Below are 11,899 nucleotides of genomic sequence, written 5' to 3' on the forward strand. Positions count from 1 at the left end.
AGACAAACTTCTGGAGTGCTAATCTGAATTGGAAAGGACTAACGTCTCTTTCAACTCATAGCTGATTCAGGTGACAGTCTTTCAATAGTTCCTTCACATTTTTAGAGCCCCTTCATAAATTAAGATTTTCAAGATATAGCTTAATAAGTTTCTATTTAAACCCTGACAATGACAGGATGCTAAATCATTTCCCCAAAGGTCAGCGTGGAAGAAAGGTAGGGGGGATGGGGAATTTAATTTTATCTACCAATGAAAAGCAGTGTTTGTTGATGGTAAGAGAATTAGGAATAGGAAACTAGAATATAGGAAAAAGAGCTTGGATTTTACCGTAAGAAATATCTAGGTTCAAATCCAGATTCTTCCACTACCATGGTCACATAACTTTGGGCAACTTACATCTGACTTTCAGTTTTCTCATCACAAAATGAGTATACTATCATCTGTTTCAAAGAATTTTAAAGGGTTTGGAACATAATAGTCACTTGCTAAATGGTAAGTATTATCTTTATTCACCTATACAAGCATATAATAGGATAAATATGAGAAGCAGAATTGTTGGATCAAAGTATATGAGCATATTTACTTTTGATAGATACTACCAGATTATCTTTTAAACCAGATTTACTTATTTGCATTTGCACCCAAAATGTAGGAAAATATCCATTATCTCACAGCCTGGTCATTTTTGTTTTTGTTAATTTGATGCACAAAAGTGATATTCTATTGATTTGCATTTTCCTGAGAATTAATGAGTGAACAGTTTTCATGTGTTTATTATCCATTTGTATTTCTGTTATTTGACTGTTTATAATCTCTACTCATATTTACAAATTGGGTTGTGTGTTTATTTATGTGTGAAAATGCTTTATGTATTTTGAATAAAAATGCTTTGTTGGGGCTTCCCTGGTGGCGCAGTGGTTGAGAGTCCGCCTGCCGATGCAGGGGACACGGCTTCGTGTCCGGGTCTGGGAGGATCCCACATGCCGCGGAGCGGCTGGGCCCGTGAGCCATGGCCGGTGAGCCTGCGCGTCCAGAGCCAGTGCTCCGCAACGGGAGAGGCCGCGGCAGTGAGAGGCCCACGTACCGCAAAAAAAAAAAAAAAAAAAAAAAAATGCTTTGTTATCTATGCTGTTTGTTATCTGCATTTTTTTTTTTTTTTTACTTCTTCAGCGTCCTTATAGAAATTTGAACTGTTTATGTGGTCAAATCGGGGCGCTTTTTCTTTGAGGCTGTTAGTTTATATCTTGTTTAGATTATCCTTCCCCTCTCCAAGATTATGTCAGCATTCTCCTAGCTGATTTTCTATGTATACTTTTTTTAAATATATGTATACTTTTTTTAAATATAAAAAAGGACTATGTGTACTTTTTTATATTTAAATATTCAATCCATCTATACTTAATTTTTTTGGTATGAGGTAAAGATCTATTGATAATTTTGCTGAAGTGGATAGATGATTACCTCGACGCTATTTATTAATTGTTCACATAGTTAACATGTTTTTGTCTGTCAGTATCCCTTCTTGAGGATAATATCCTCAATCCTTGGTGTAGTTGGCAAACTTGACCCTCTGCCTCTGTGGCAACAAGGATGACCATGTAGTTTGACATAAAAATATTCAGAGGGACTTTCCTGGTTGTCCAGTGGTTAAGACTCCACACTTCCGCTGCAGGGGGCACGGGTTCAATCCCTGGTTGGGGAACTAAGATCCCGCATGGTGCAGGGCAAAGCCAAAAAAATAATAAAAATTTACTTTAATTTAAAAAGATAAAAATATTAAGACAAGTCTATATAATGTTGATTTCATAAGGAATATGTTAAAAATAAAATTAAATAATAGAATGAGTATGAAAGAAAAGCGTGAAAAGTCAATACTTTTTTTTAATAATAGAATTTAGTGTATGAAATCAACATTGTATGGAATTTCCACTTAAAGGACAAATTAAGCACAGTTTTGGCATTAATATCTCACCTCTTTTAAAGAAGACATACAGATGGCCAGCAGACACATGAAAAGATGCTCAACATCACTAATTATTAGAGAAATGCAAATCAAAACTGCAGTAAGGTACCACCCTACACCGGTCAGAATGGCCATCATTAAAAAGTCTACAAATGGGCTTCCCTGGTGGCGCAGTGGTTGACAGTCCGCCTGCCGATGCAGGGGACACGGGTTCGTGCCCCTGTCCGGGAAGATCCCACATGCCGCGGAGCAGCTGGGCCTGTGAGCCATAGCCGCTGAGCCTGCGCGTCCGGAGCCTGTGCTCCGCAACGGGAGAGGCCACAACAGTGAGAGGCCTGCGTACCGCAAAAAAAAAAAAAAAAAAAGTACCTGTCAGCTCAGTCTGCCTCTGTTTTAAGATATTCTCTCAGAAGCTTCTCCCGACAAGTTCCAATTATATGTAGTTGGCCAGAACCTTGTCACATGGCCACTCCTGTCTTTTAAAGGAGGCTGGAAGATGCAGGTTTTTGAGTAAGGGTTTTTGCCCCTAAAAAAATTGAGGTTCTTGAGATAATATGTATTTTGGGAAAGTAACTCTCATTCTCTGTCACAGGGAGCAAGAGACTAGTTAAGAGACTATTTTTGGGAAGATGATGGTCGCTTGTGCTACAGTCGTAGTAGGTGGTGGTCGGATATGATTGGATACTTGATATATTTTGAAGCCAGTAGCCACAGAACTTAATGCTGGGTTATATATGAAAAGAAGAAGGTGGAGAGATAGGGTGACACAAGTTTCTGGTCTAATAATTCAGTAGATAGCATCATTACCTGAGATGAGGAAAAACAGAGAAAAGCCAAGGTTTTGTGGTTTTTTTGAGGGGGAGGGGAGCAGGGTGGTAATCTAGAATCTATTATGTATACATTAAATTTGACAAGCCTATTATATAGCTAAGTGGAAATCAATAATACCCTTTTAGATATTTCTGAGGATACTATTTAGAATCTTTTCCAAGGGTCATCCTCCCCCTACATTCCTCAGAAATAGCTCTATTTATTCTGGGGTTAGTTCTGTTTATTCTTATTGATCGTTCACTTACATGTACTGATTTTCCTCATATCTGATGAGCTTTGTTGGCTCACTTTATATTTGTGAATGAAGGAATATGTTGGTTGTATAGGTATTCTCTGTGTGACAGGCCAGCTTCCCTGGAGGGTATATGGGGATGGAAGAGGGCAGGCAGGATGGCTGGAGACCCTACAGCATTTCCAAAGAACCAGTGTATTTCTCTCCTGAATAGAACTTTCTTTCCTTCCTTTTTATCCCCCTTCGGTTATCTGATGTGAAAATGTGAGTGGCTGTAAGCTCTGCTCTGCTGCTCTTCTAAGGCTCAAAACTCATACAGGGTCCCCACCTAGGCAGATTGCACACTTTCTCAGAGAGCAGTTTTGGTCTTGCTTGTTTTGTTGTTGTTTGTTTTGGTGTTTGGTGAGTGATTGGGGAAAGACAATGCTGCCAGCAATGTATGTTCTGTTTGCACTGAGAAAGAGAACAGTGATAAAGAAGGGTCCAAGTGATCCAGCTGTTCCAAATGCAGCTTTTTAATTAATACTATGACAATTGCACCATCCTCTGATTCTCTTTGTATATGTTGACCTTGAATTTATTGCTTCTCAGGCCTACCTGATTTCTGTTATTTAAAGCTCTGGTTTTCTTTCTTTCTTTTTATTAATTAATTTATTTTTGGCTGCGTTGGGTCTTTGTTGCTGCGCTCTGGCTTTCTCTAGTTGTGGCGAGTGGGGGCTACGCTTCGTTGCAGTGCCGGGCTTCTCATTGTGGTGGCTTCTCTTGTTGCAGAGCATGGACTCTAGACGCGCAGGCTTCAGTAGTTGTGGCACGCGGGCTTAGTTGCTCTGCAGCATGTGGGATCTTCCCGGAGCAGGACTCGAACCCGTGTCCCCTGCATTGGCAGGCGGATTCTTAACCACTGTACCACCAGGGAAGTCCCAAAGCTCTGGTTTTTTTGATGGGGGTTTTCCATTAAGTCAATCCATCTGCTTTCCTATTTTCCAAACTTTCTCAACTTTCTGGATCTTGGTGTGTTACCTTACTGATTTCTAGTATTCCAATGGGATTTGTTAACCAAAATTTCAGAAATGGAGACCTGATTGAAATAAAAGGTGTTTATTTAAGGTCTGTTAGGACTGCAGCCTGGGAGACACATATTCAAGCACTTGAATTGTGTTCCACTGGACTACAAAATGGGGGAGACTTATAAAGGCAAAAACTGCAAGTTTACATTTAGTTACATGAGTTGTTTATCAAGAATTATGATTGGAGCAGCCAAGAAGTAAGGGTGCTTGTTAAGTAAGGATTGGTTGGGGTCTGAAATGGTTGCATAATTACAAGGGGAGACCTTAAGACCATAAGTTTGCAGCTGGCAGGTATTGTTCTGAATACTGCTGGTGGTGTCCTTGGGTCTGGTACAGTTCAGAGAAAGTTCAGGTTTTCGGTGGTGCAGAGACCACTGAATGAGACCAGATCTTATCTGAGACAAGATCCTCAATGGCCACCTGACTCTGTTTTTGTATGCCTGAACCATGATTACTCCATTATAATTTCAATTTGTCATCAGATTTTTCTTTTGAAAATATTATTTTCTGTTAATTTACTGGAACTTTGGGAGGTAGGAGAAAGTAAACGCACATGTTCAGTCTACCATCTTGAAGCTCCTGTATTGGCTTCTTTTTTTTGTCCTTTTCTAGCATCCTGATCATTTCCCTCTCATATAACTATCCTGGATTTTTTAACTAACAAAAGTATTGTATGTTCATCTAATCAATAACACAGCGTTAAACAGAGTAAAAGTTAATTGCGTCCTCTTTCCTCTCCTCCAGAGTTACTCCCTTGAGAAAACAATGTTAACATTCTGTATCTTTTCATATATTTTTCCATGCTTATATTGGGGGGGGTTATTTATTTGTTCTGTGTGTTTTACAAAAATTAGATCATATTTTTTCCTCTACTTTTTCTTCCACTTCCTTGTCATACATATTTCTTTTAATTTTAATTTTCTACTAAATTCATTAAGGCAATAAACTTTCAAATGTTAGAATTTAAACTGTTTTTGAGGGAGATTTTGGAAAATTCAGGCAAAGAAAAACAAAAAGAGCAAAGGAACAGGTGTGGAAAAGTACGAGATATATTTTTAGAATTCAGAGTTAGACACATTTTCCTGGAGAGAAACTATAGTGGGGAATACTGAGATACTTGCAGAAATTATTTAGAGTCAGTGTGTGAGGGCAATGAATAACACAACGTAGGAAGCTGCTGAAGATTTAAGAATAAAGTCATGTTATTAACTGCTTAATATTAATGAACACTTAAACCAAAAGTATTTCTTATGAAAGCATCATTCATTGAATTATTTTAACTAACTTGATATATAATGAACCCCCTACAAACTAAAGGAGAAAATGTGTAGGAAAGCGGTTTATAGTACTAAGTGTTCTGCAAAGAGATGGTATCAAGTTTTCTCTAAACATTAGAGAAATGGTGTTTTCAAAGCACCATTGTCTTTCACTGAAGTCTTGATTGTGTGGTAGTAGGAGCATCAGATGAAAATTTAGGATGCCTAGGATTTAGGCTACTAATCATCTGGTAATTTAGGGCAATAATTTCAACTGCAGATTTTTGTGTAAAACAAAGAGTAGGACTTTATTATCTCTAAAGTGTCATCCATCTCTAAAATGTCAGTGGTTCTGTGATTCTATAATTGTTCCTGTACACCTTGATTTAGTACGAAGTGTTTCCTTAGGCAGTAAGTACCCATTTAACAATTACAGCTTGAGAGTCATTGAAAATGCTATCTCAGTGTAATATCAGATGCTATTTATTATCTAAAGCATTTCACAACCTTCTAGAATTAGATTACATTTGTTCTAACAGTTCTGTTTTCTTTTCCAATTTTGTTTCTGCTTAAAGTTGCTGAGCATTATTTTGATTTTACACATTCAATAGGGTGAATATTATTGTGTCAGGGAAGCTAAGATTATATATATTTCTGATATAAATTTCTTTTGATTATACGCAAATTATGGTAGTTATGAGAAAAATACTTATTTAGTTTTTAACATGTTTAATATCTTTAATAACTATTGAAGGAATAAAATTATTTTGGGAAATATCCTTTCATTACAAGCAGTCTAAAATTAAAACTTCTCTTTTTATAAGGTGGCTTTTTCACCAAAAGAATACATTTCACCATCTTTCAAACCAAAATATATAGAATTCAAGCCAAAATATCAGGTACTGTTTTCTTATCCCAATATCAGTTATACTTAAATACTAGGTTTCTGTAATACTTTATGTAATTCAGTGGTTCCAAAGCCAGACTACCCAGTAGAAACACTCACCCATCTTTACAAAAATACATATTCCCAGGTCCCACCTCTGACCTAATGAATCTCAGTTTGGAAATGGAGCCTGGGAATCTGTATTTCTCACAAAACAAAACAAAACAACAGGGATTCTTATGCTGTCACCTGGGTATCAATTAGCATTTGAAAACCATATGAACTAAAACAAATACTAGGCTGATTATTTCACATTTTGCTTTTTTTAATTGGATAATAGAGAAGTTGTATGAACAAAGAGTTTGAATAAGAGACTTCATTTTCTAGGCTATTTCAATAATAGAATAGCCTGATCCCAGAGCTTACAAAAGTGCCTATGGCTATTACACTGACATTTCACTGTAACTGAGAATTTTTTGTACTGTTCTCTACCATTTCTGAGGCATATATAATATTTATCAAAAAGCAAGTTTCTACTGTAACATGCTAAGGACTAGGTGGAACTCATCATCATGGTTAAAACTCTCAGATTTAAAGGCAGATGATCTGTGTTCCCAAGTCACTCTTTAGAGAATATTTATGATACTTTTAATGGAATATCTACTACTTGCTTTGCATTTAAAACAAAATTACCCACATTGCTACTAAAACATCTATATGGATAGGACTTAGATCTTGATGTTAGCCTCTGTCTAAGCAAATGGAGCTAACACTGGAAATCAAGTTCTTAAACAAACAAACTATTGATGAGTGCCTTTTAAGTGTTTAAAAATATTCCAGGTAGCAAAAAGCTCTTAAACACAACATAGTATCAGAATTAGGAATTTGAAAAATTTGCATTAAAATTCTCATTATTATTCCAATTTCAAATATTTTAAAATAATTAAAGTTGGTTTTCTCTTTGTAGAAGTCAGGAAGATGAATAAATTGGCAGATTGCTCAAAGAGAATTAACTAAAAATTTTATTATAAATTTAAAACAAATGCGTCCAAATTTCTTACCTTTTTTTTTTTAATATTACAGTTCCAGAAATTCAACATCAAGAACGGTTTTGATCCTTTTCTGAGGAATATAAACAACAAAATGTCAGTCAGAAAAAGGAAAGACCAAGATATGTTCAAATGCAGAAATATTTTAAGTGCCGAGGTTATAGAGCATGAAGACCAAGATCCTCCTTACCCAACACATTCAAAAACTGCAAGCCCTGCTAATAAATCCTGGCCCCATAATCTTGATATCATCACAATAAAGGGTTTAGACACTAAGAATAAGTTAGCCAGTGATCCTGGTATCACCGCACTAAAGACTTCAGACCTTAAGAATAAGTTAGTCCATGATCCGGGTATCATCACAATAAAGACTTTAGACACTAAGAATAATTTAGCCCATCATCCTAGTATCACCACAATAAAGACTTTAGACACTAAGAATAAGTTACAGGAAAGGCTACCAAATGTATCTTTACCAAACTTTGAGGGAGAATCATCAATGACTGGAAAAGTAAATGTAAATAAATGTTGCCTCTCAAAATCATTAAGTCTTACTTCCCACATAGAAAATTTAAAACAATCAATGGTGCTCAAGTTAATTTTAAGTAAAAATCTGCAAGACCTTTCAAATAGATTATTTTCTACACCTGAAGTTTCTATGGACACCGAAGCAAGAAAGAAAAGTCATAGTTCTCCACTTCTGGCTCTTCATGATGAACAACCAAGTAGTTTGGAAGGCGAAGTATTTGAAAAAATTCAAGATTTAAATAGCTGGCTTTCAGAAGGAGACATTTTAAATTCAAAGTCTCTTTTAAATGAAATAATTAAAGATATTCCCACAGATTCACTTTCAGAAGGTGGACCAGGAAATTCTCCAGAGGTAGAAAAGGAACCTGTCTCTGAAAAACACCTAGAGGCTGGTGAGATAGATTTTCCAATTAAAAAAAAGAGTAGTTTCAAAAAGAAACATTTAAAAAGTGAAGTATCTAGCTCCAAACCAGATTTGAATAGCCTTGTATATGATTATGTTATAAAGCAAATATTTACTGCACCGATCTTCTCAGAGCTGGGGAGAGGAGTGAAAGAATCGAGTGAGACACAGATAAACTCGCAGAGTCAATTACCCACAGCTTGGGAGAGTTCGCCTTCCAATGTTCTAATTCACTATGAAGAAAACAATAATGAAATAGAATTTCCGCCGGCCAAATCTGTTATAAGCCAGATAATACAAGCATTTCCTGTAGATACTCTTTTAGAATCGGGGATAATCAAAGTGATAGAATTAGATAAAGAATATCAGAAGGGTTTTTTGCTGTATACAGAGACAGCTTTTGCTGAAGAAAAGCCAAAGTATTCCACAGAGTATTATTCAGATATCAGAAGCAAAACAGAACCTCTTTCAGAGCAAAATACACCCATCATTCACAAAGAAACCACTTCTTTTAATGGAGTTGAATTCATAGACAAAGGCCAAAATAGATCCCCACAAGATTCAAAATATCAGTCGACACCAGATAAAAAAACAGATTTGCCAAGTAATGGTCAGAGGCTTGACAGAGAAGAAAATGATCGAAGTTCTACTTTAGAAAATTTAAGTAACGCACTAATGGGTAAACTTAATAACTCTGATGTAATAATGTTAAAATCCTTTTTGAAAAACATATTTAATGTTTTTTTCAAATATAGTCAGTCTAAAAGCAGACAACCAGAAAAAGAATTAGAAAGACTAATTGAACATCCTTTTCCAAGTCAGACAGAAGACCTTGAAGAAATCGAAGAGAATTTTGATAAAGTAGACAAATTAGGGAGAAAACCTATTTTGAATCCAAAGCTGCATGTATTTCTAGAAGAACTCTCAGAGTCAGAAATAAAAAAATTTAAATCTGAATTAAGTAAACATATCCAGCATCACCTTGTAGAAAGGCTTTCAGAATCAGGATATATCACCAAAGAGGACTTACCAGAAATCTATCAAAATCTGTATTTGATGAATGAGAAAGTAGAACCAAAAGGGCAAAATATTTTTCTGGAGAAATATTCAGAAACTGTAAAAGAAATCATGTCTTTTATAAATAATTTTAATCATCATTTCATAGATAAACATTTGGAAATAAAGCTAAGATCTTTTTTAAATGAAATGCTCCAAAACTATTTCCTAAAAAACCTTTCAGACAACAGTTTATTTAAAGACGCAGAATCTGAGCCTATACACTCAAATGTATCTTCTCTAAGAGCTAAAAGTGCCTCAATATCTTTTCATGAGTTAGGACAAGATATTTCAAGAGGGAGTTTTCGTAGTAGGCTTGAAATAAACATGAAATATCCCTTAAGTAAATCTCTACAAAACTATCTTATAGCTTTATCAGAAAATGAACTCTTAGATCTAAAAGCTGATTTAAGCAAACACCTCCAGAGCCTTTTTATAGAAAAACTGTCAAAATCAGGACTAATCACAGAAAGGCAATTAGAGGGGATAAGCCGGCATATAAATTTGGTTAATTCTACTTTCACACCATTAAGATGTATAAAGCCAGATTTGTCTTTAAGAGATGAAAATCAGTTTGTGGAGGACCATTCAGAAAAGCAAACTAAATATTCAAAAATTGCTCAGAAAACCACTTTACAAAAGGTTCCTGAAGATAGACTTGTAGAAACAGAGTTGACCAAAAAGGAAGAAAAGGAACATTTTTCCTTAGAGAATATTAAAGAAAGTCCATCAATAATTCAGGAACAGAAAAGATACTATCCTAAGGAAGCGAAAATACTCAGTTTAATTAAAGTACAAACTTGTTCCAACAAAAATACCCAGGCAATTCCAGTAAATAAGTCATCAGAAAGACTTACAGATACAATGCCTAAGAAACAAAGGAAAGAACACGGTTTCATGCAGTTTCCTCAAGCAGAGAACTCTGATTTTAAAACAGAGATACAAGACCCACATAGTTGGAGTGGTAAATCAAAAATAACTCAATCAAATGCTTGCTTTGAAAAGACACTGAAAATGAAGTCCCTTGACAAAAAGGAGCACAATAACACCTATAAATTGATAGTACAGGAAAAACCTGAAGCAGTACTGTCACCATATCCAAGAATTCCTAATTGCAAGATGCCAAATGAAGATGAGGAATATGCAAACAAACTCACTTTTCCTTCCAGGCAAGGTAATACTCTAACTCGCCTCAATGCAGAGGCTGGAGAGAAATCAAAATTAGAAGACTAGTATCGTCAGAGATGGAAAGGAAATAATAATAATTATAGAAAACAACATTTAGTAACATTTGCACATTACAAAGAAGAAATACAAACTCTTTATATAAAACCAAACAAACTCTTTATATAAAACCAAACAAAAGGTCCCTGAATCACAATTGCTTAAATATAAAGTTTTGATAGCTGAGAAAAACTCAAAACCATCCCTCTTCCCAGAAGTACTAAAGAGAGAAAATCTAAAGCCCAAGGTTCAAAAAGAAAGAGACCATGTCAGCAAACAAAAAAAGTCATTTAACAAGATAGTATATTACCAACCACACTGCCCACCACAGGAATTCTTCTAAGAAAATCTGTTCCAAGGGCATTGCTTCATTGGACTGCAAGAAGAACTATACACGTAATAATGTTTTTCTAAGTCTTTTATTTCTGTATTTGGCAAAGTTCTGTAGATAATCTAGAGTATATGTGTCTGCATGCAAGTATGTATGTAACCTTAACTGCCCCAAAATAAACAGACCTCCAAATTTTAAAAATTCTTCTGACATTCAAATATCACCTCACCTCTTTCAAAGGCAATCAGAAAATCAAGGGAATGTTAACACACTTAGTGCCTTTATGTAAAATAAAGGGGACCCCCCCTCTAGATCACGAATTAGAAAAAAAGCATTCTTTCCTCCAGGCCGACTCTAGCCTGGACTGACACAGCCTGGACAGGGTACACAGCTCTGTCTACGGAAGACTGGCTATTTCAGCCCTGACTGACCCCTCAGCCAGGGGCTGTTGTGCAGGCACAACCTGTAAAACCATCGGCAGTGGCTGTATACTACAGAAAGGCTGGGATTGTCTTTTCATGCAGATATAAATATATAGTCTTTTTGCAGATTGCTGAATTATCTTTGTTTCAGTAAAACAAACTAAGTTCATATTATGTGCCAGTTATTCTGCTAAGCCTTAGAGGTATGCAAAATTTACAATCTCTTGAATTATGAATTGTAAAATTTTAATTTAGCTTCTACTCTTTTCTTTTCTCTCTCATCACCACCCCTCTGCCATCTGCTGAGAAACATGGAAATTCATATCTATTTTTAATATTAACATAAAACAATTAGGAAGGTAAATCTGCTACTAGACGTTATATAAACCATTCAAAAGCAAAGTTAAAATCTCTAGGAATGGAAGGGGCTTATTTTAATTTTCTGAAACACTGCTCTTCTCTATTAGCATATATAGATAGGCATGACCCACAGTTGGGAAAACGCACAATTCTAAAATGAAATTATATTGATAATTTGATGTGCATAACTATCTTTGAATGAGAAAATAGATCTAATTTCAGAATAGTTGCTTTGAATTTGTTTTCCACAGCAAAGCAAATGATTACCTCTAGTAAATAGTAAAGCAAACA

At 35.5% G+C, this 11,899-nt stretch overlaps 1 protein-coding gene across 1 annotated transcript; it reads left to right on the forward strand.

Moving 5' to 3' along the window:
- Nucleotides 1–7,300: 7,300 nt before the first annotated feature.
- Nucleotides 7,301–10,999, forward strand: LOC116756958. Its single transcript, XM_032638155.1, has one exon. It carries the CDS (start codon nucleotides 7,379–7,381, stop codon nucleotides 10,502–10,504), a length of 3,126 nt encoding a protein of 1,041 aa, XP_032494046.1. The 5' UTR covers nucleotides 7,301–7,378; the 3' UTR covers nucleotides 10,505–10,999.
- The last annotated feature ends 900 nt before the right edge of the window (nucleotides 11,000–11,899 follow it).

Source organism: Phocoena sinus, chromosome 7 (genome assembly GCF_008692025.1).
Source record: "Phocoena sinus isolate mPhoSin1 chromosome 7, mPhoSin1.pri, whole genome shotgun sequence".
NCBI classification, from domain to species: Eukaryota; Metazoa; Chordata; class Mammalia; order Artiodactyla; family Phocoenidae; genus Phocoena; species Phocoena sinus.

Bases quoted from the DNA above. Each gene is read 5' to 3' on its own strand.
- LOC116756958 (XM_032638155.1), top strand. From the start codon at position 7,379: ATGTCAGTCAGAAAAAGGAAAGACCAAGATATGTTCAAATGCAGAAAT.